Source organism: Saimiri boliviensis, chromosome 19, assembly GCF_048565385.1.
Source record: "Saimiri boliviensis isolate mSaiBol1 chromosome 19, mSaiBol1.pri, whole genome shotgun sequence".
In the NCBI taxonomy this organism is placed as follows: domain Eukaryota; kingdom Metazoa; phylum Chordata; class Mammalia; order Primates; family Cebidae; genus Saimiri; species Saimiri boliviensis.
Window position 1 is genome coordinate 35,073,925 of NC_133467.1, and position 20,635 is coordinate 35,094,559.

Here is a 20,635-nt window from a genome sequence, read left to right on the forward strand (position 1 = left end):
GGATTTTGAGGTAGAAGCCCTGAGTTCCATTCTAGTTTTGTTTTTAGGAGGCGTGTGACTTTGGGCAAAACATTTAGCTTCTTAGTGTCCTTACTATAAAGACATCACTCTCCCAACCTTGCTGTGTGGAATAAATAAAAAAGTTCCCAAATAAGACTGAAGTGCTTCATGGATGTTAACCTGTTTCTAAGGATCAGTGAATACAGCCCTCCTCCTTTCTCAGGTTTCCCACCGTTTTCGAGAACTCATGCAGCTCTTCCACACTGCCTGTGAGGCCAGCTCTGAGGATGAGGATGATGCGACCAGTACCAGCAATGCAGACCAGCTCTCTGACCATGGGGACCTTCTATCTGAAGAGGAGCTGGATGAATGAGACTCTGGGAATGCTTGGGTATCAGCTACACAGGACCAAACCCAACAGGCGCCCTGACACCAGCGAGGAGGGGAGCTGCACTCTCCCTGTACAACCCTTGCACCCGGTTTACAAAGCTGGACGGCAGGGGCCCAGGACGAGGACAAAGGCTGGAGGTTGGAGCCGGGCCCAGGGGCTGTGCCATCCTGGGCATCCTTCAAGGTCTTTTATGAAAACCTTACGGATGTGCTCTGTAAATAGCATCGAGTGAGAGTGGAGCTCAGGTCCTTTCTCTACCTTTTTTTGCTCTGACGGCATATATTTATTGTTCTGTGGTCTAATCACAGGGTTTCTAAACGTAGTAAGTGCGTATGTTGGTGTCGCTAGTCTTGCCACACAGCTTCTCTGCACAGAGACCTGCATCCAGCCGTTGTTACTGCCAGCTAGCGCCTCCCCAACACTGGGAACTTGAGTCCACGAGGCTGTCAGTCAGTCACCGTCCCGGTAGCACTGGGCCAGGCTTCGCAGCTCCTGCAGCAGCTCTGCTACGTCGTCGTGCTCCACTCCGGCATCCATGAAGCTGGCCCAGCGCCGCACATCGAGTTTGGTGAGGTCTCCGGCCAAGGCTTCCAGAGTCCGGTGCAGGGACGAAGAGGAACACAGTGCCCCAAACACTGGGATGCTCTCCACTGCTGTGGAGGGAGAGAGAAGCCAGACCTGTAGGTGGATTATTCTACCCCAGGGCTCTGTCAAACTGATAAGGAAGTCCACCCTTGGCAGTCTTGATTGTAAACTCAGTAAATTTTGTGTACTGCCCCCCTTAGTACACCAGTACTCCAGAGGAAGAACACTTCTTGGGAGCCATAGGGTGAATAAAGGAATGGTTAACTGTGGCCTCCTGAAGCACTTTTAATCCAGGGAAGGAGATGGTAAAAACTCTCCCGTACTTGAAATGTTTTCTTCATCTCACACATACCTGCTCCCTTCAGGGAACCATCCGGAACCAAACCCTGTGGACTGCAGCTTGAGAAGAGGTGGGGGTAAGGAGGAACCACCCTGCGGGGAGTCAGCAGCAGATGGGAAGAACTGGGGGGGCAGAGAACAGCCGTTAAGTGAAGTCAAGGGAGGGCTGAGGTTGGCAAGAAGGGCAGGAGCGAACTGTCACACTGACCTCATGGCTCTAGGCTGCTGCTGCTGTAAATACTGGGCCAGCACTTCTTCCCCAGTGGTACACGCGTGCAGGGAGGAGGGTGGAGTCCCTGGTGTGAACTGACCGCCAGAACAAAGCCAAAACCACTGTTGGTCTATGGCAGCATGAATAAGAAATGAAGAATTCTTAACATTCTCAGACCATCAGCTGAATCAAAATGTTCAGAGACTTTTTTCCTTTGGTAAGGGGTGGGGAGGGAACAGTATTAGAATGGCCCAGAGAAACCAAGGAGAAAAGGACATAAAACGAAAATTGACACGGGCCCTAAGGACCAACAGTTCTCGCCTTGTGTGGCAGGCTCTGCCTATACCCCTCAGCACCACTGACTGGGCAAAGCAACGTGTTCCAGAAGGGTCACCACATGCAGACAGCGGGGTCCATGGGGTGGCTCCTCGAAGCTGCATCAGGGAATCAGGAAGGGACTGGCCTGGAGCCAAGGGGAAAGGGATGGTTGCTCCTGCTGTCACCACCTAAAGATAAGGAAGAGAACAGGTTACAGGACTTCCTGAGCACTGGGCCAGCCCCTCACAAAGCGTCATACCTTTTTCCCACAGAAGCTCAGCATGTCAGCCAGCTGAACCATGGAAACTGGGGAGGCGCACAGGCGATAAGGAGCAGTGAGTGTGTCCAGGGCTGTAGCCAGGATGGCACTGTGGTGGAAGGGCAGAGTGGCCTGTAAGAAGACACCAGGGGGGCACTTGGCCTCGGGCCTGGAAGAGTGTGGAGGCAGAGTATTAACGGCAGAGAGATCCAGGGCATGAAGCAGGGATACGTTTGGCCCCAGGCTGGACAGGCATAGGACACTGTGACCTGAGTGGCCACATCACAGCTGAGTTCAAGCTCAGGCCTCAGGGACAGCCACTTACAGACAGCGGCTGACTTGGGACTATGAGGAGGCCCCACAGCCAGCTGCAGTCAGAACAAGAGCACCGAGCCTTACATCATAATGCAGGTAAGGGAACTTGACAGGTGGCTCGGGTCGCAGGCCCAGGCTCCCATCCAGGGACAAGGGGCAGACGAGAGAGCTGTGAGCAGTCGGGTGCACGAGACCAAAAGCTGTGTTTAATAGACGATAGACGTTTCTCTGGGCCTCCTGGGGAAGACAAGAGCAGTCTGCATTAAGCAACTTTCCCACTGGGATTCTCGTTTCTCCCTCCCTCCCCACCGTGTGACTGCTTACTCCTCCAAGTTCCACTCACCCCACGATGGCAGGGACCAGGTAGCAGGCCCCACGTTATTATTCCCCGCCCTGAACATTCATCTTGTAGCATCTCTGCAGCCTTAGCGCCCACCCCAGAGAAGCCATCGTGCAGGTCACACAGGATCTGGAAGCCCTGGGCAGAGGTGAGTGACGAAAGATAGTTAGGGAGGAGGATGAGAAGAGCTTCCACCCTGGGGCACACATGGCCACACCACTACCTGCAGGTAGTCACATTCCTCCACGTAGAAGTGCAGCCTGTCCTCCAGCTCTTCCTGGTACTTGGGTTCCTTTAGGACACTTTCCCCTTGGCCAAAAGCCTCCAGCCGACCTGCTTCCCTGCCACAAATAAACACGACCCAAGACTTGCATCTCTTCCTCTCAACTCCTCAACCTCTTGTCCTGGGGAAGGGCAGGGAAGATGGCCTCAAGAGCCTCATCCAGCATTGGTGAGGACCCACGTTTCTTGCCTCACAGCCTCTGGGGCCTCCATACCCATCGTGATTGTACTTCTGAATCATACAGATGCTCCGGGGATGCAGATGGACTCTGAGGAAGTCTGACCAGACTCTGATGCTGCCCTCTGTAGGGATAAGTGGTTTTGGAGTGGTAGACGTGGTGAGCTGTGGGGGACCTGAAGACAAGTAGAGGAAACGTACCTTTCTCCACATTTCTGCTCCACCCAGACCCCCATCCACCAGTATCTGGGGAAGTCTCACCTTTGTCGTTGGGAATGGATTTGACCCTCCAAACACCATCACTACTCAGCACACCCTGGGAGGGGTGAGAAAAATCCTCATTTAGTTCCAGGCAGTTTAGAGGAAAAGGTTGATTTATCCTCGAGTTGGTTGACCACACCACACAACCTCCTTTCTGTTCATTGGAGTCGCGGTCCTTAGGAAAAGATGTGCTTTTTCCAAAAATATCATTTTAAGTCATTTAAGGTGATTAAAATCCTCTTTTACCTGCCCCTATGGAGGCCCTCGGGTTGTAGCACTGGGTTAAAAAGTTCAGGGCAGTGGCCCTCACCTCTGCACTCAGAAAGTCCTGGAGATAAGGGTTCTTGGGGTAGAGTTCCTCTTTGTGTGTGGTGAGCTTCCCCTGCCTGAAAGAGATTGGAGATTGATCAAAGAAACTGCATTCTGATGAGTTCTCCAGCGTTCTACATACACACACGTTCCCCACCCCTCTCATCAATTACACACCATGCTATTGCAGCGTCCAGCTGTTTGTCCTTGTAGAGTCCACCTTCCTCTTTTAGGGAGCTCAAACTACCTGTACAGAAATAACAGACAATGTTAGGTCAAAGCCTGGGGCACCCTACCCCTCTAGCTAAACTTCCTGATCACCTGCTGTCACCAGCTCTCCAGCACTTGGCTCTTCCAAGCTTTCTGGGATATACACCAGTTGGGGGTGGGGGGGGAACCTAGGCATAGGATAATCTAGATTCTGTATTTCCGTTCCCAGCTTAGTCATTAGCTATGGGACCGGGGTCAAAAACTACATTCAGCGGTCCGACAGGAGTGCTGCAGTTCAAGTCCTCGCCGTCTCCAAGGCCTAGCAGCGTGTTCCCGAGATGGCTCTGGAGCAGAGTAAGTTTTAACGTCCTGCGCCCCTCGGGTGCTGGCACACTGCGCTCAGCTCTTCATCTCTGGTCCTTGAACTCAGGAAGGTGGGAGCGTCTTGAAGCGAACGGCAGGGCAGGGACTCGGCACACGGAAGGGAAACACGCGGCATCGGCTGACCCTGCCACCACCTCACCCTTCAGATCCATGAGGATGAGTCGCGGCGTGTAGGTCTCCTGGCCGTGCAGCGTCCGGCCCGTACGATACAGGACGTCGGGGCACAGCTCTCCCGGCGGCTGCTTAGCATCGGTCGCTCCGCCCAGCGCAGCATCCTGGGGAGGCAGAGAGGACGAGGCAGGCCGGCTGAACGTCGGGACTGTAGATCCCGAAGGGCTCCACGGGGGCAGCTGGCGACAGACCTCACCTGCTGGTTCCACCAGTGCGCGCCCACGAAACCGGCAAAATGTCCCAACTGCAGTGTGAGCACCTCCCGGGCCCCGCCCGCCATACCGCGCGGCTCCACGGGGCTGCGGCCCTCCAGCCCCGCCCGCGCTCGCTGCTTCTAGCCGATTGGCTAAGCCGGCGCGCGGACGAGTGTCATTCTCGGCGCCCTATTGGTCCGCAAACACAGCCTTTCCCATTGGAGGAGCGGTTCGCCGATCCTTTCCTCCGTTTTCCTGGGTGTCGCCCAGTCTGGTTTCTCCGTGGTTGCGTGTGAGGGGCCGGGCTCCACGGGCCACGCTGGTGCTCCTGCTCCAGGCTGGAGCGGGTTGGGCGCTGTCTCCGCCGCTCACGTGGGTTCCCCCCGAGGCCCTGCCCCCTACTTCTCCTGCGTCTTATCCCTTCTCACAGATCTCTCCGCTGGCTGATAGCTCCCGGAACAAAAATAAAACCTTGCCAGGAAAGCGCAAGCTCCCCTAAAGCTTCCCATGCCCCCTCATCCCTTCACAAGTCGGATTTAGACTAATAACCTGTGGACTGGCATAGTTATCATCTCTCAGTATTTAATGTATTTATCTGTGTATCAAATCCCTTACGTAAATAGAGGATGTATACGTTGTCTTTTTTTTTTTTTTTTTTTTTTTTTTTTTTTTTTTTTTTGAGGCGGAGTTTCGCTCTTGTTACCCAGGCTGGAGTGCAATGGCCCGATCTCGGCTCACCGCAACCTCCACCTCCTGGGTTCAGGCAATTCTCCTGCCTCAGCCTCCTGAGTAGCTTGGATTACAGGCACGCGCCACCATGCCCAGCTACTTTTTTTGTATTTTTAGTAGAGACGGGGTTTCACCATGTTGACCAGGATGGTCTCGATCTCTCGACCTCGTGATCCACCCGCCTCGGCCTCCCAAAGTGCTGGGATTACAGGCTTGAGCCACCGCGCCCGGCTAATTTTTGTATTTTTACCAGAGACAGGGTATCACTGTGCTGGCCAGGCTGGTCTCGAACTCCTGAGCTCAAGTGTTCTACCTGCCTTAGCCTCCCAAAGTACTGAGATTACAGGTGTGAGCCACCGTGTCTGGCTCGGTTTTTTGGGTTTTTAAAAAGACTATGTTTTAGAGCATACTGCTTTATTTATTTATCTGACGAAGTCTCACTCTGTTGCTCTGTCTGGGGTGCAATATCGTATTCTCAGCTCAGTGTCACCTCTGTCTCCTGGGTTCAAGTGATTCTCCCACCTCAGCCTCCCAATTAGCTGGAATTACAGGCACCCAACATCTTGCCTGGCTAATTTTTTTTTTTGAGAAAAGAGTCACACTCTGTCACCAGGCTGGAGTGCAGTGGCATGATCTTGGCAGACTGCAACCTCTGCCTCTGGGGTTCCAGTGACTCTCCTGCCTCAGCCTCCTGAGTAGCTGGGACTACAGGCACCCGCCACCGTGCCCAGATAATTTTTTCTATTTAGTAGAGACAGGTTTTCACCATGTTAGGCTGGTCTCAAACTCCTGACATAAGGTGATCCACCCGCCTCAGCCTCCCAAAGTGCTGGGATTACAGGCATGTGCCACCTCACCTGGTCCTCTTTTGAATTTTTATTTGCAACTTTAGACTTCTGTCTTGAAGGTAGCATCGTGTTTGCGTGTGTCAGGTCTTCCCAGAAATGGACACCAAGATCGGGTTATAGGCTGGCCAAAGTCATTCATGCCTATACTCCCAGCAATTTGGGAGGCGGAAACAGGTGGAGCACTTGCGCCCAGGAGTTTGAGACCAGCCTGGGAAACACAGTGAGAACTCATCTTTTTATAGCTGGAATTAAAGGTACATGCCACCATCCCCAGCTAATTTTGTATTTTTAGTAGAGACTGGGTTTCACCATGTTAGCCAAGCTTGTCTTGAACTGCTAACATCAAGTGATCTGTCTGCCTCACCCTGAGCCACCACACCTGGCTATATATATTTGGGTAGAAATTTGTCTCTAGGAATTGGTAAGAGAGGTTCCTTTTAGAAGAGCAGTGGGAGAAAAGGAAGATACCTGACTTTCCATTACATTGTAATTCATTCCTTGTACCTACGGGGGATTTGTCCAGGACCCCACCTCCCCCGGGCAGCAACATCCTCAGATGCTGAAGTCCCTTATATAAAATAGCACAGTACACTTTATTTTATTTTTTGAGATAGAGTCTTGCTGTCACCCAGGCTGGAGTGCAGTGGTGTGATCTTGGCTTACTGCAACCTCCACCTCCCAAATTAAGGCAATTCTCCTGCCTCAGCCTCCTGACTAGCTGGGATTACAGGTGTGTGCCACCATGCCAAGCTAATTTTTGTACTGTTAGTAGACATGGGGTTTTGCCATGTTGCTGAGGCTCATTGCAAACTCCTAAGCTCAAGCAATCTGCCCACCTTGGGCTTCCAAAGTGCTGAGATTATAGGTGTGAACCACTGTGCCTGGCCAGCTGTGAATCTTGACAGGCTGAATTGCATAAAGTCTAAACAGAACCACTGGCAATTTCTGTAGAATTGATCTCTTCTGACTTGCAACAAGTGGAATATCAGGGAAATACAATTTGGCCAATCTAAAGGCTCCTTCCATGTTATTAATCTAATACAACACTTTACAAACATACTTTAGGCCAGGTGAAGTGGTTCATGCCTATAATCCCAGCACTTTGGGAGGCCAAGGCGGGCGGATCATGAGGTCAAGAGATTGAGACCATCCTGGCCAACACGGTGAAACCCCGTCTCTATTAAAAATACAAAAATTAGCCGGGCGCGGTGGCTCAAGCCTGTAATCCCAGCACTTTGGGAGGCCGAGGCGGGTGGATCACGAGGTCGAGAGATCGAGACCATCCTGGTCAACATGGTGAAACCCCGTCTCTACTAAAAATACAAAAAAAGTAGCTGGGCATGGTGGCGCGTGCCTGTAATCCCAGCTACTCAGGAGGCTGAGGCAGGAGAATTGCCTGAACCCAGGAGGCGGAGGTTGCGGTGAGCCGAGATCGCGCCATTGCACTCCAGCCTGGGTAACAAGAGCGAAACTCCATCTCAAAAAAAAAAAAAAAAAAAATTAGCCGGGTGTGATGGCACGCGCCTGTGTTCCCAGCTACTCAGGAGGCTGACGTGGAAGAATCGCTTGAACCCAGGAGGCAGAGGTTGCAGTGAACTGAGATTGCACCACTGCACTCCAGCCTGGTGACAGAGCAAGGCTCCATCTGAAAAAAAAAAAAAGATACTCTATTTAGAAAAAGAGCCATCATTTATCTTAAATGTGAAAACCACATCCAATAAACTGATACAAGTTTCAGGAACAAGGCAGTACCATTTTTTTAATGCGGGTCCAGAGCCAACTGCAGTCTGTCCAATCCCCCATAGGTCTAAGGGCTTGGCTCCTCTTCCTGTGTACTGCCAGCCTTCCTCATCTCACTGTGTCCAGCCTAAAGCAGATGTCCCTCGTCTTCCTCGAATGTTGTGATGGTGGCTTAGAGATAAGCACAGTGCCGCTCCAGCAGCGAGGGGTTTGCGTTACTTAGAAACAACAGCTGTTTTTTCCCTTCTTCTGTATGAGCTAAAATAGAGACAAACACAGGTAAGTGGTGTTTCCTCCCGCTGCACTGGTTTCCCCAGAAAATCATGTAGTCAGAGGCTACCATTTCCAAATTACATTCTGAGGTAATTAGCATCCCCCAAGAGATCTTACTTCCAGACCCTTACCCCAATCAACTACTCTTTTTTTGTATGCATTATTTCCTTCTTTGTGTCTACTCCTCAATCCAGCATGGAGCTCTCCCTCCACTCCCAGAGCATCTTCAGGACTTTGTCAAACCTCCCAACTCTCTTTAGAAATCTGTCCATTGGGCTGGGTGTGGTGGCTCACCCCTATAATCCCAGCACTTTGAGAGGCTGAGGCAAGCAGATCACGAGGTCAGGAGATCAACACCATCCTGGCCAACATGGTGAAATCCCCTTTTTTTTTTTTTTTTTTTTTTTGGTTTTTGGAGGAAACCCAATCTCTACTAAAAATACAATTAGCCAGTCATGGTGGCACGCACCTGTAGTCCTAGCTACTCAGGAGGCTGAGGCAGGACAATTGCTTGAACCCAGGAGGCAGAGGTTGCTGCGAGCCAAGATCATGCCACTGCCCTCCAGCCTGGGAGACAGAGCGAGACTCCATCTCAAAAAAACAAAAAAAAACAAAAAAAAAACCCCTGTCCACTGTGCCTCCCAACTTAACATGCTGCAGTTACTCTTATACTCTTCACTCTACTTCTTTAATAAGCTATTCCAATTACTATCTTTTCCTCTTCTTTTTTTTTTTTTTTGAGACGGAGTTTCACTCTTGTTACCCAGGCTGGAGTGCAATGGCGCGATCTCGGCTCACCACAACCTCCGCCTCCTGGGTTCAGGCAATTCTCCTGCCTCAGCCTCCTGAGTAGCTGGAATTACAGGCACGTGCCACCATGCCCAGCTAATTTTTTTGTATTTTTAGTAGAGACGGGGTTTCACCATGTTGACCAGGATAGTCTCGATCTCTCGACCTCGTGATCCACCCGCCTCGGCCTCTCAAAGTGCTGGGATTACAGGCTTGAGCCACCGCGCCCGGCCTTCTTTTTTTTTAATAGAGACAGGGTCTCACTATATTGCCCAGGCTGGTCTCAAACTCGCAACTTAAAGTGATCCTTCCACCTCTGCCTCCCAAAGTGCTGGGATTACAGGCGTGAGCCCACTGCATCGGCCTCCAGTTACTATTAACTCTCTATTATCAGTAATAGAAGTAACAGAGCAGCCTGAGCTTTTCTTCTATATCCCCTCTCATATTTCAAGGTCAGGTTAAGATAAAGAAATAGATAGCTGGAATGCTTTCAGTCAGATAGATGAAATATGGTGCAAAAAGTTAATTTTTGTATATATACTAGGACAGGTGTGGCAAAGAATTTCTTAGGTGCTACGGTAGCCTCTTGCACAGCATGAATTATTCTGTGAGTGTCCCAGCACGAGTCTCTCAAGTGTAGTCCGTTGAATGAAAAAATGCAATAAAGAGAATGTGGCAGGAACCCAATCACCTGGAAACTGTCCAGTGGATGGAGTGGGTTTGGCCGCCTTCTTTATCATGGAGAATTTACGGATAAAATCTCTTTTGTAAATTAAACCTTAACCACCTCCCACCCACCTTTCTGTAGCATCTTAGCCAGAAAGAAGTCAAGATAAAGGATAAAGTATAAATTAGAGGCTGTTGCTGAGGGAAGAAAACATCAAGGTTCTGATTCAGTGGGATTCTACTGTGATCACAAAGCCCTGGTAGAAAAAAACTAAATGGACCTTTCTCATGTTGAAGCCAATTGTTTTCCAAATAATACTGAATACAACTTTCAAATTCCTTTGGGTTATAGTTGGAAACCAGAATGGGAATAAAGGGATCCAGGGCATCAAATCCTTCCTAGGGAAGAAAAAGGATAAAGAAACATATTAGTTAAGAGACAAAGCACCAAACAGACAAACTCTACTTAAGCATTTTGAAGGCAGGGTCTTTTTCTTCTATTTAACTCTACTTCCCATCCTCTGGCAACATTGCTTGATACAGGACTCCACATATGGCTACATTAAAAAAAAAATTGAGACTGTCTCAAATAAAATACAATAAAAAATAATGGGAAAAAATACTCTAGATGGAAAATAAATGGAAACAAATAAAGCAATCAAAATCAAACTGTATTTCAAATTAATTAATTCCTTCCTTCCTTCCTTCTTTCCTTTTCTTCCTTTCTTCCCTCCCTTCCTCCCTTCCACCCGTCCTCCCTCTCCCCCTCCCTCTCTCCTCTCTCCCTCCCTTATCCTCCAGCAGTTTTGCTCTTCTTGCCCAGGCTGGAGTCAGTGGCATGATCTCAGCTCCTGGGTTCAAGCAATTCTCCTGCCTCACCGCACACCCAGCTAATTTTTGTATTTTTAGTATGGACAGGGTTTCATCATGTTGGCCAGGCTGGTCTTAAACTCCTGAGCTCAGGTGATCTACCCGCTTCTGCCTCCCAAAGTGCTGTGATTACAGGTGTGAGGCACAATGCTTGGGTGAGAAGGAATTTTTGAAGAGAGTATTTGGCCAGGCATGGTGGCTCACGCCTGTAATCCCAGCACTTTGGGAGGCCGAGGTGGGCGGATCACGAGGTCAAGAGATCGAGACCATCCTGGCCAACATGGTGAAACCCCGTCTCCACTAAAAATATAAAAAATAGCTGGGCATGTTGGCACGTGCCTGTGGTCCAAACTACTTGGGAGGCTGAGGCAGAAGAATCGTTTGAACCCAGGAGGCGGAGGTTCCAGTGAGCCAAGATTGTGCCACTGCACTCCAGCCTGGCGACAGAGCAAGACTCCGTCTCAAAAAAAAAAAAAAAAAAGAGAACATTTGCAGTACAGATCCTTAGGCTAAAGACAAAAATTAAGTGAACATCAAACTCTAGTTAGCAGTTCCTTTTTCACAGGATTAAGAGCCAGGAAACCTGAAACTACTTTTAAATATGTTCTAGTATTGAGCTAGTAAGTAAATATACTGTGGCTACTGGCAGATTTCTCTTTATTTTAGATTATAGTTACAGATATGGAAAGTGGAAAGGGTATAATGAATGCTGTGATACCAGCATGGAATTGGCAAGTATCAGTAGCAACTCATGGTTTCTGAATATGATTAGAGAAAGAAAACACGTGTGGATATGTATAAACATGTATATACACACAGTTCACACACATGCATCTATTTACTAACTTTGCTGTGAGGGCCTAGGAGAATGGACACCTCACTAGCAGTAAGTATATCTAGCACTCAGGCCTTGGTTGCTAAATACCATTCTCCTCTAAAACAAGTCAACGCTCTTTGGAGAAATGGGGATTCCAGGGCTAGGGCATGGGAAATACAAGAGGAGTCTGGAACATATTCTTATGACAGAAAATAAAGAAGCGGTCAAAGAATCACGGGAGCTGGACATGGTGGCTCACGCCTGTAATCCCAGTTCAAGACCAACCTAGGCAACAACACAGTTAAGACCCTGCCTCTAAAAAAAGAAAAGAAAATGACAACATTCGGTGTGGCTGGATGCACTGGCATGTCTCAAGGCAAGAGTGAGCTATGATAGCATTACTGCACTGCAGCCTGGGTGACAGAGTGAGACCCTGTCTCCAAAAAAAAAGAAAAAGAATGATAGGGACATAAAAGGATATAGAAGCTAGCTCGAAGGAGCTTTTTTTGTTTTTCTTTTTTTTCTTTTTTTTTTTTTTTTGAGACGGAGCTTCGCTCTTGTTACCCAGGCTGGAGTGCAATGGCACCATCTTGGCTCACCGCATCCTCCGCCTCCTGGGTTCAGGCAATTCTCCTGCCTCAGCCTCCTGAGTAGCTGGGATTACAGGCACGCGCCACCATGCCCAGCTAATTTTTTGTATTTTTAGCAGAGACGGGGTTTCACCATGTTGACCAGGATGGTCTCGATCTCTTGACCTCGTGATCCACCCGCCTCGGCCTCCCAAAGTGCTGGGATTACAGGCTTGAGCCACCACGCCCGGCTTTTGTTTTTCTTGTTGAGATAGGGCCTCACTCTGTTGCCCAGGCTGGAGTCCACTGGCACAATCAGGGCTCACTACATCCTTGACCTTTTGGGCTCAAGCAATCCTCCCACTTCAGTCTCCCAAGTAGCTGTGACCACAGGTGAATGCTACCATGCCCAGCTAGTTTTAAACATATATATATTTTTTTTTTTGAGACGGAGTTTCGCTTTTGTTACCCAGGCTGGAGTGCAATGGCGCGATCTCGGCTCACCGCAACCTCCGCCTCCTGGGCTCAGGCAATTCTCCTGCCTCAGCCTCCTGAGTAGCTGGGATTACAGGCACGTGCCACCATGCCCAGCTAATTTTTTTGTATTTTTAGTAGAGACGGGGTTTCACCAAGTTGACCAGGATGGTCTCGATCTCTCGACCTTGTGATCCACCCGCCTCGGCCTCCCAAAGTGCTGGGATTACAGGCTTGAGCCACCGCGCCCGGCTAGTTTTAAACATATTTTTATAGGGGTAGTCTCACTTTGTTGCCTAGGCTGGTCTCAAACTCCTGAGGAGCTCAAAGCATCCTTCTACGTTGGCCTCCCAAAGTGTTGTGATTACAGCTGTGAGCCACCTTGCATGGCCACAAAGGAGCTTTTAATGGCCAAATCTAAGATTATTTGAGCACCAAAGTAAAAAATGATAGTGATGATTTAGAATCCACAGAATAAGAATCCACAAGTCCGTATCAGGGGGAGGCTCTGTGCCCAGTATAACTAATGTAATGGATACTAAAACCCCAGTAGGTGGAGGTTTGAGAAGTAACAGGATCTTTACCTAGTCTCAAAGTATATCTCTATAAGATAATAAAAATAATAACTTTACTGAAGAGAAACCAGATGGACAACACCTCAGCTAACAGTTCAAAGGTCATTACCAGTAATGAGAGAGAGATTTCATGTGCTTCCTGATAGGATGCACTCACTCAGACATGTCATCACTTCTATGCGGGAGGAAACCTCAGACAACCCCCAAAAGCAACCTACATAATAACTGGCCTGCATCTTCCAAAAATATAAAGATTAAGATTTCAGCCGGGCATGGTGGTGCATGCCTGTCATCCCAGCACTTTGGGAGGCCGAGGTGGGTGGCCTCCCCCACTACCTTGGTGGATGGATCACCTGAGGTCAGGAGTTCAGGACCAGGCTGACTAACATGATGAAACCCTGTCTCTACTAAATACAAAAACTTAGCTGAGCATGGTGGCAGGAACCTATAATCTAAGCTACTTGGGAGGCTGAAACAGGAGAATTGCTTGCACTGGGGATGTGGAGGTTATAGTGAGCCAAGATCGTGTCATTGCACTCCAGCCTGGGCAACAGGAGCAAAACTCCAAAAAAAAAAAAAAGATTTTAAATGACAGAGACTGACAGACTGTCACAAATTAAAGGAGACCAAAGAGACATGACAACTTAATATAACACATTATCTGGGATTTCTTTTTCTATAAAAGATACCAGGATAACTGGCTACATCAGAATAAATTCCACCAGATAGGTAAAAGTATGATACCAATATCAATTTTCTGACTTTGATAACTGTGCTCAGGGTACATATTAGAATATCTTTGTTTTTAGAAATGAGACATTATTTGGAGAGAAAGCAACATCATCTCTGCAGGCTATGTGATACAGTTTTGAGAAAGACAGACAGGGAAAGCAATTGTTACCGAGTTAATACTTTAGGAATCCAGAGGAAGGGCATAAAGGAATATGGTTTTTCTCTAAGTCTGAAATTATGTCAAAATAAATAGACTAAGGCCAGCTGTGGTGGCTCACACCTGTAATCCCAGCACTTTGGGAGGCCAAAGCGGGCAGATCACCTGAGGTTGGGAGTTCAAGACCAGCTTGACCAACATGAAGAAACCCCATCTCTACTAAAATTACAAAATTAGCCGGGCCCAGGGGTGCATGCCTGTAATCCCAGCTACTCGGGAGGCTGAGGCAGGAGAACTGCTTGAAAGTGGGGGGCGGAGGTTGCAGTGAGCCGAGGTCATACCATTGCACTCTAGCCTGGGCAGCAAGAGTAAAATTCCATCATAGATAGATAGATAGATAGATAGACAGATAGATAGAAAGATAAATTAATAAAAATAGATTTCTTTAGATTAAATAACAATTTAAGGAGAAACAAATTTTCCTTTGACTTGACCTTTCCCAGCAACTCCTGGGGCAGATAGGCGTTCCGGGGCTTAAAGAGAGACCCAGTCTGGCTCAAAGTCAACACAATGGCGCCTCCATGCTGAAATAAAGGAGAAAAGGCTGAATTGGAAAAAGTTGAATAGGATACAAAACTGCATCTATAGTTTTTTTTTTTTTCTTGGGCATATAGTCTTACAAAAGTGTGGTCTAGAACAGTTAAATGGCAACTAAATTATTCCAGATTTGGCTCTGACAATAAACTGCTGCTGCCTGCTTTTAAATTTATCATGACACACTTTTGGGTCTTAAACTCTTTTCCAAAGATGGTAAGGACATACAAAAACATTTTAAATGACTGCAAGCAAAATAAAATTAGGCCAATATTTTAAATAAAGTGGTTTTGAATAAACTTACTCCAGTTAAGTGGAAAGATTATAAACCACATACACAGATTTTAATTCAGGCCTTATTTCTAACTTGGTACAGACAAGTGAATTAAATAACTCACCGTCTATAAAATCAGAGACTGGAAAGTCTAGATTTTAGAATGCTAGAAGGCAGTGGTGGGACTGGAAAGTCTCTGATTTTGTAGGCGGTAAGTTATTATCTTATTTAATTAGCAATGAAACAGTAGAGCATGTTTAAAATGAAAACACACTGCTTTCTGAAATGTTAGGCATCCTATGCACTTACCCAATCGTTTTTCATCATTTTCCTCAGGTTGTGAACAAGTGCTAATTCCTCTGGGGCAATCTGATATTGGACAGAAAGAGAGAAGAGATCATCACGTGCTTTTCTCAGATGTTCTCCTGAAACAACTGACAATTTTTTAAAAACCCTCAACTAAGACATAATTGTATACCTGAAGGTACTCCCCCAGGATAAGCCACATAGCCTCTGGCCCTAGAACTGCCATCCTTCTGGAGATTAACGGTCACTGAGAAAAACACCTACCGCCCCAAACCAGCCCCATTTTGACGTTTCTGATCTCCTCTGCTTACACCATTTAGCCTCATTTTGAAAACACAATTAAAAGCCAGAAAAAAATTAAGAAAGAAATTACAGCTTCTGCTGTCATGCCCTTTGCATAACACCCTCCCATAGTTTTCAATGAATAGTGGAACTCTTAGCATTACCTTCTCCTCTGATTCCATTTACTGTTTATCTTTTTTTTTTTTCCACCCAAATCTCTTTAATCTCTTTTTTTTTCTTTTGACAGAGTCTCATTCTGTTACCCAGCTAGAATGCAGTGGAGCCTCTGCCTCTTGGGCTCAAGCCATCTTCCCATCTCAGCCTTCCAAGTAGCTGGAACTACATACAGGTACACACCACCATGCCCAGCTAGTTTTTGGCATTTTTTGTAGAGAAAGGGTTTCACTATGTTGCCCAGGCTGATCTCAAACTCCTGGACTCACTCAATCCATCCATCTTGGCCTCCTAAAATGCTGGGATCACAGGCATCAGCTACACCAGTCCTGGGTAGGTGGGTGGGTGGGTCGGTGGGTGTGTGTGTATGTGTGTGTGTACATTTTTTTTTTAATACAGAGTTTCACTCTTGTTGCCCAGGCTGGAGTGCAACAGTGTGATCTCAGCTCACCACAACCTCTGCCTCCCAGGTTCAAGTGATTCTCCTGCCTCAGCCTCCCGAGTAGCTGGGATTACAGTCATTCACCACCATGCCCAGCTAATTTTGTATTTTTAATAGAGTTGGGGTTTTTCCACGTTGGTCAGGCTGGTCTCTTAACTCCTCACCACAGATGATCCACCTACCTCGGCCTCCCAAAATGCTAGGAATACAGGTGTGAGCCACTGAGTCCAACCATATATATATATACGTAATTTTTTTTTTTTTTTAAGAGCCAGGATCTCGCTGTGTCACCCAGGTGGGAGTGCAGTGTTGCAATCATGCCTCACTACAACCTTGAACTAGGCTCAAGTGATCCTCCTACTCAAGCTCCCAGTAGCGGTGACTACACATGTGCCACCCTGGCTACTGGCTGATCTCTTATTTTTTTAGAGACAGAGGCCTTGCTATGGTGCCCCTGCTGGTCTTGAACTCCTAGCCTCAAGTGATCCTCCTGCCTTAGTCTCCTTAGCCACTACGATTACAGGTGTGAGCCACTGCACCTAGCTCTTTACTGTCGATTTTACTTCAAACACTCCTAGGGCAAGAAAACGTAATGTACAGTCTACAAGGCTAAGACCCAGCCTCTGTTCTGATGGAACCAGAAATCAGAGAAATGAGACAGACACCCAGTTTTCCTACTGGTCTTTTATCTTCTCTTTTCAGAGTAGTCCTTCCCCAGACAGCATTGATTCCATCCACGGCCACCAGGAGGCGAAAAATACCCGAAGAACTCTGCCTCTTTAGCTCTTTCAGCACAATTCCAACTGCGTCTGTGGCGTTCCTCACCCGCGTTATGCCCTGTTGGGAGAGACAGTGGACTGCAGTGCTGCCAGAGGCCTTCTCTTGTTATCACGTTACACATTCAGTGTCTTTTCTTTATTGTTATTATTTTCAGTATCTTTTCTTATACCTGTTCAACCACTTCTCCCAGAGGACTGCCTTTCTCAGTGCTCTCTCTCTTATTCCAGACATATTTCTCTTGAACTTTTATCTAAAAGCAAGCAAAGAAAATAAAAACCAAAAAAAGACTACTTGACCTAAGGGTGAACCCATCCCTTGAAAAGTTGGAGGCTAAGATTAAGAGGAGTCCATTTTAGTCTACTGCTCAGGTTCTGCAGGAGACCTCAGTGTGGAAGTAAATGCTTTTTTTTTTTTTTCCTTTTTTCTCTTTTGAGACAAGACTCCTGCTCTGTCACCCAGCCTGGAGTGTAGTGGCACGATCTCAGCTCACTATAACCTCCACCTCCCAGGTTCAAACAATTCTGCCTCAGCCTCCTGAGTAGCTGGGCCTACAGGTGTGTACCACCATGCCGACTGATTTTTTGCATTTTTAGTAGAGATGGGATTTTGCCATGTTGCCCATGCTGGTCTTGAACTCCTGGGCTCAAGCAATGCCCCCCAACTCAGCCTCCAAAAGTGCTGGGATTACAGGCATGAGCCACACTGTGCCCTGCCGACACGAATGCTTTCTAATCCATTTCTGCTTGGAGCCTTGAAAAAATATACATAAAGAATTCTGATGAAAATGTCCAGAATGAGACTATGGTATCTGCATTTTTAATAAGCTCTTAGGTGACTCTGCTTTATACCCAGAATTGAAGGCCCCTGGTAGACAGGGTATCCAAGAATCACCAGGGTAAAGAATTTTTCCAATACATTTCTTGTTCCCTAAAAACATCTTATCCTGAGAAGATCATGCAGTTTGGAAATGTTCTTGCAAGGGACTGGAAAGTATACCTTTTTTTATTTATTTTGAGACGAAGTCTCACTCTGTCACCAGGTTTGAGTGCAGTGGCGTGATCTCAGCTGACTGCAACCTCCACCTCCCATGTTCAAGTGATTCTCCTACCTCAGCCTCCCGAGTAGCTGGGACTATAGGCATTCACCAACACGCCTGGCTAAATTTTGTATTTTTAGTAGAGACGGGTTTTCATCACGTTGGCCGGAATCATCCTGATCTCTTGACCTTGTGATCCGCCTGCCTCAGCCTCCCAAAGTTCTAGGATTACAGGCATGAGCCACCACACACAGTTGGAGGCTGTACCTTGAAAAGTCAATGAATCAACTGGATTTCACTTTGCTACCCACAAAATGGGAATAACTTACTGTTGCCTCTTTATTTCACATGGATAAATGAGTTTCAAGTTATTAGTCTGTATAACTGTATCATTTTTAGTTTCTTTCATATGTGAGCAAACCATATGAAAGAAACTAAAAATGATACAGTTATTCTAACTCCAATTATCAGGTCTCCATAGTCTATTGGTACTCAGGGCACAAGCAGGACAGAATCCATATAGACTACCTAGTACTCAACTTCCAAGAGTCTAGTCACCTGCTTCAGGAAGCGCTCATTTGTAGTTTTGAAATTCTTCAGCCAGGTTGAAGCCTCTAAAGGTTGATCAAAGCGCTGTTTGTTGTAGCTGGACTGCAGAAGTTCCCGGCAATTTTTCACCCAAAGATGAGCTTTAAAAAGGCAGAAGAAAACAAACTAGGCAGAAACTATTCACCTGGAAATATTCCAGCCTCTTTAAGTTATAAGAAATGACTTTAGTTTCTCGTATATATTTCTTTTTTGTGACAGAGTCTTGCTCTGTTGCCCAGGCTAGAAGGCAGGATGAGATCACAGCTCGCTGTAACTTTGAACTCCTAAAAGCTCAGGCGATCCTCCTACCTCAGCCTCTCTAAGTGCTGGTGAACTACTGTGCCCGGCCTTGTCAGGTCCATCTTACACTAAACATTATCATTAGAATCAATATATAAAGCATACTAAGTGGGTTAAATATCACTTGTGCTTACTGGCAAGTCTGAAAGATAAGTCAGAAAATACGGATGTTACATGAGCAGGTTTGTTTAAAAAAAAGAAAATGTGAATGCACATAACACTGAACAAAAAAGGGATATGTGCAAAGTGTATCCCTTAAGTTTTGACAATCCATACTGATGACTCTAGAAGGTTGATAAATAGCAAAAGGCTCTATGGGTACTCAGAATTATTAACCAATGGCAAAAACAAAAACTCCATGGCAACCTGTAAGGCAGGAGTTTATGCTCATGGGTATTAAATATCAAAAGCAGGACTGCTTATCATCAAAAGGCTTCAGGAATCTTTTAGCCCAATTTCCTTTTGTCACATTGACTTCACCCTGTAACCTGCTTGGGAGTAGTATCAGGAAGAAATGTTGATGAACGAGCTCTGACTGGTCTACATCTGGAGCAAAGGCTTTTCTTTTTTCTTTTTTTGAGACAGGGTCTTGCTTTGTTGCCCAGGCTAGAGTGCAGAGATGCGATCACAGCTCACTGCAGCCTCCTCCTGGGCTTTAGCGATATTCCAGCCTCAGCCTCCCGAAGTGCTGGGATTACAGATGTGAGCCATCGTGATTGGCAAACGCTTTTCTTTTGGTTATCAGATCCCTGTTAGAAAATTAAAGCTAAGGTTGAGCACGGTGGCTCACACCTGTTATCCCAGCACTTTCGGAGGCTGAGGCAGGTGGATCACCTGAGGTCAGGAGTTTGAGACCAGCCTGGCCAACATGATGAAACCCTGTCTCTAGTAAAAATACAAAAATTAGCTGGGCGCGGTGGCTCAAGCCTGTAATCCCAGCACTTTGGGAGGCTGAGGCGGGTGGATCACGAGGTGAAGAGATCGAGACCATCCTGGTCAAAATGGTGAAATCCCGTCTCTACTAAAGATACAAAAAATTAGCTGGGCATGGTGGCACGTGCCTGTAATCCCAGCTACTCAGGAGGCTGAGGCAGGAGAATTGCCTGAACCCAGAAGGCGGAGGTTGCGGTGAGCCGAGATCACGCAATTGCACTCCAGCCTGGGTAACAAGAGCGAAACTCCGTCTCAAAAAAAAAAAAAAAAACAAAAACAAAAATTAGCTGGGCATGGTAGTATGTGCCTGTAACCCGAGCTACTCGGAAGGCTGAGGAAGGAGAATCACTTGAACCTGAGAGGGGGAGGTTGCACTGAGCTGAGACAGCACCATTGTCTCCAGCGTGGATGACAAGAATGAAACTCCGTCTCAAAAAAAAAAAAAAAAAAATTAAAGTTGCAAGGCTTTAATAACAGATAAGTGAGCCTAACAGAAGAAAAGACAGGAAGATCTTACCATCTGGAATATGTAGTATGAGCCAGTCCTGTTTTGCACAGAAATGAATAACATGGCAAAGACTGAGGGTTTTTCCTGTTCCCTTCTCCCCATCTAAAGTACATATTGTTAAAGAAAACATGAGTAGAAGGGTCACTTATACTGTGAACAGTACTTATGTTTTGGTTTTTTTTTTTGAAATGGAGTCTCGCTCTCTGTCCCCAGGCTAGAGTACAGTGGCTTGCTATCAGCTCACAGCAACCTCTGCCTCCTGGGTTCAAGCGAATATCCTGCCTTAGCCTCCTGAGTAGCTAGGATTACAGACACCCACCACTGGGCCTGGCTAATTTTTTTTATTGTTAGTAGATGCAGGGTTTTGCCATGTTGGCCAGGCAGGTCTTCAACTCCTAATTTCAGGTGATCCACCTGCCTTAGCTTCCCAAA

At 47.1% G+C, this 20,635-nt stretch overlaps 3 protein-coding genes across 17 annotated transcripts in view; 1 reads left to right on the top strand and 2 right to left on the bottom strand.

Annotated features, from left to right (window-relative positions):
* Positions 1 to 1,245, top strand: part of GON4L (gon-4 like) — a 94,072-nt gene extending 92,827 nt beyond the window's left edge. For all 8 annotated transcript variants that reach the window (XM_003937806.4, XM_010348413.3, XM_039460251.2 and 5 more), the window contains one exon: positions 224 to 1,245. In XM_003937806.4, coding sequence (XP_003937855.2) covers positions 224 to 373 — 150 coding nt within the window. In that variant the 3' untranslated portion in view covers positions 374 to 1,245. The remainder of the gene's footprint in view (positions 1 to 223) is intronic.
* LOC101046871 (misato mitochondrial distribution and morphology regulator 1) lies at positions 638 to 8,158 on the bottom strand. Of its 2 annotated transcripts, XM_003937811.4 has the most exons (15): positions 8,077 to 8,158; positions 4,750 to 7,969; positions 4,522 to 4,657; positions 3,966 to 4,035; positions 3,790 to 3,865; positions 3,480 to 3,534; positions 3,256 to 3,394; positions 2,982 to 3,099; positions 2,762 to 2,896; positions 2,503 to 2,655; positions 2,104 to 2,235; positions 1,849 to 2,032; positions 1,524 to 1,626; positions 1,329 to 1,438; positions 638 to 1,044 (listed from the first exon to the last, which is right to left on the bottom strand). In XM_003937811.4, the coding sequence occupies exons 2-15, from the start codon at positions 4,831 to 4,833 to the stop codon at positions 842 to 844; spliced, it is 1,698 nt and encodes a 565-aa protein (XP_003937860.3). In that variant the 5' UTR covers positions 4,834 to 7,969; positions 8,077 to 8,158; the 3' UTR covers positions 638 to 841. The 2 variants fall into 2 exon arrangements, with proteins under 2 accessions (XP_003937860.3, XP_039316188.2); XM_039460254.2 differs by lacking the exon at positions 638 to 1,044 and having other exon boundaries at positions 1,350 to 1,438; positions 1,524 to 1,656; positions 1,848 to 2,032.
* DAP3 (death associated protein 3) overlaps positions 8,057 to 20,635 on the bottom strand; it is a 40,859-nt gene continuing 28,280 nt past the window's right edge. For 5 of the 7 annotated variants that reach the window (XM_039460248.2, XM_074389884.1, XM_074389882.1 and 2 more), the window contains exons 6-13: positions 20,213 to 20,305; positions 18,433 to 18,563; positions 17,008 to 17,088; positions 16,737 to 16,895; positions 15,164 to 15,223; positions 14,481 to 14,570; positions 10,074 to 10,191; positions 8,057 to 8,322 (exon numbers count right to left, since the gene is read on the bottom strand). In XM_039460248.2, the coding sequence (XP_039316182.1) occupies positions 8,237 to 8,322; positions 10,074 to 10,191; positions 14,481 to 14,570; positions 15,164 to 15,223; positions 16,737 to 16,895; positions 17,008 to 17,088; positions 18,433 to 18,563; positions 20,213 to 20,305 (818 nt within the window). In that variant the 3' untranslated portion in view covers positions 8,057 to 8,236. Of the gene's footprint in view, positions 8,323 to 10,073; positions 10,192 to 14,480; positions 14,571 to 15,163; positions 15,224 to 16,723; positions 16,896 to 17,007; positions 17,089 to 18,432; positions 18,564 to 20,212; positions 20,306 to 20,635 lie in introns of those variants that run through there. The other 2 variants (XM_074389885.1, XM_074389886.1) reach the window with 2 other exon arrangements.

Bases quoted from the DNA above. Each gene is read 5' to 3' on its own strand.
- LOC101046871 (XM_003937811.4), bottom strand. From the start codon at position 4,833: ATGGCGGGCGGGGCCCGGGAGGTGCTCACACTGCAGTTGGGACATTTT. The intron at 3,535-3,789 runs GTGAGGGCCACT...CACCCCTCCCAG, and splicing joins AGGACTTTCTGAGTGCAGAG to GGTGTGCTGAGTAGTGATGG. The intron at 2,897-2,981 runs GTAGTGGTGTGG...ACCTCTGCCCAG, and splicing joins AGGAATGTGACTACCTGCAG to GGCTTCCAGATCCTGTGTGA.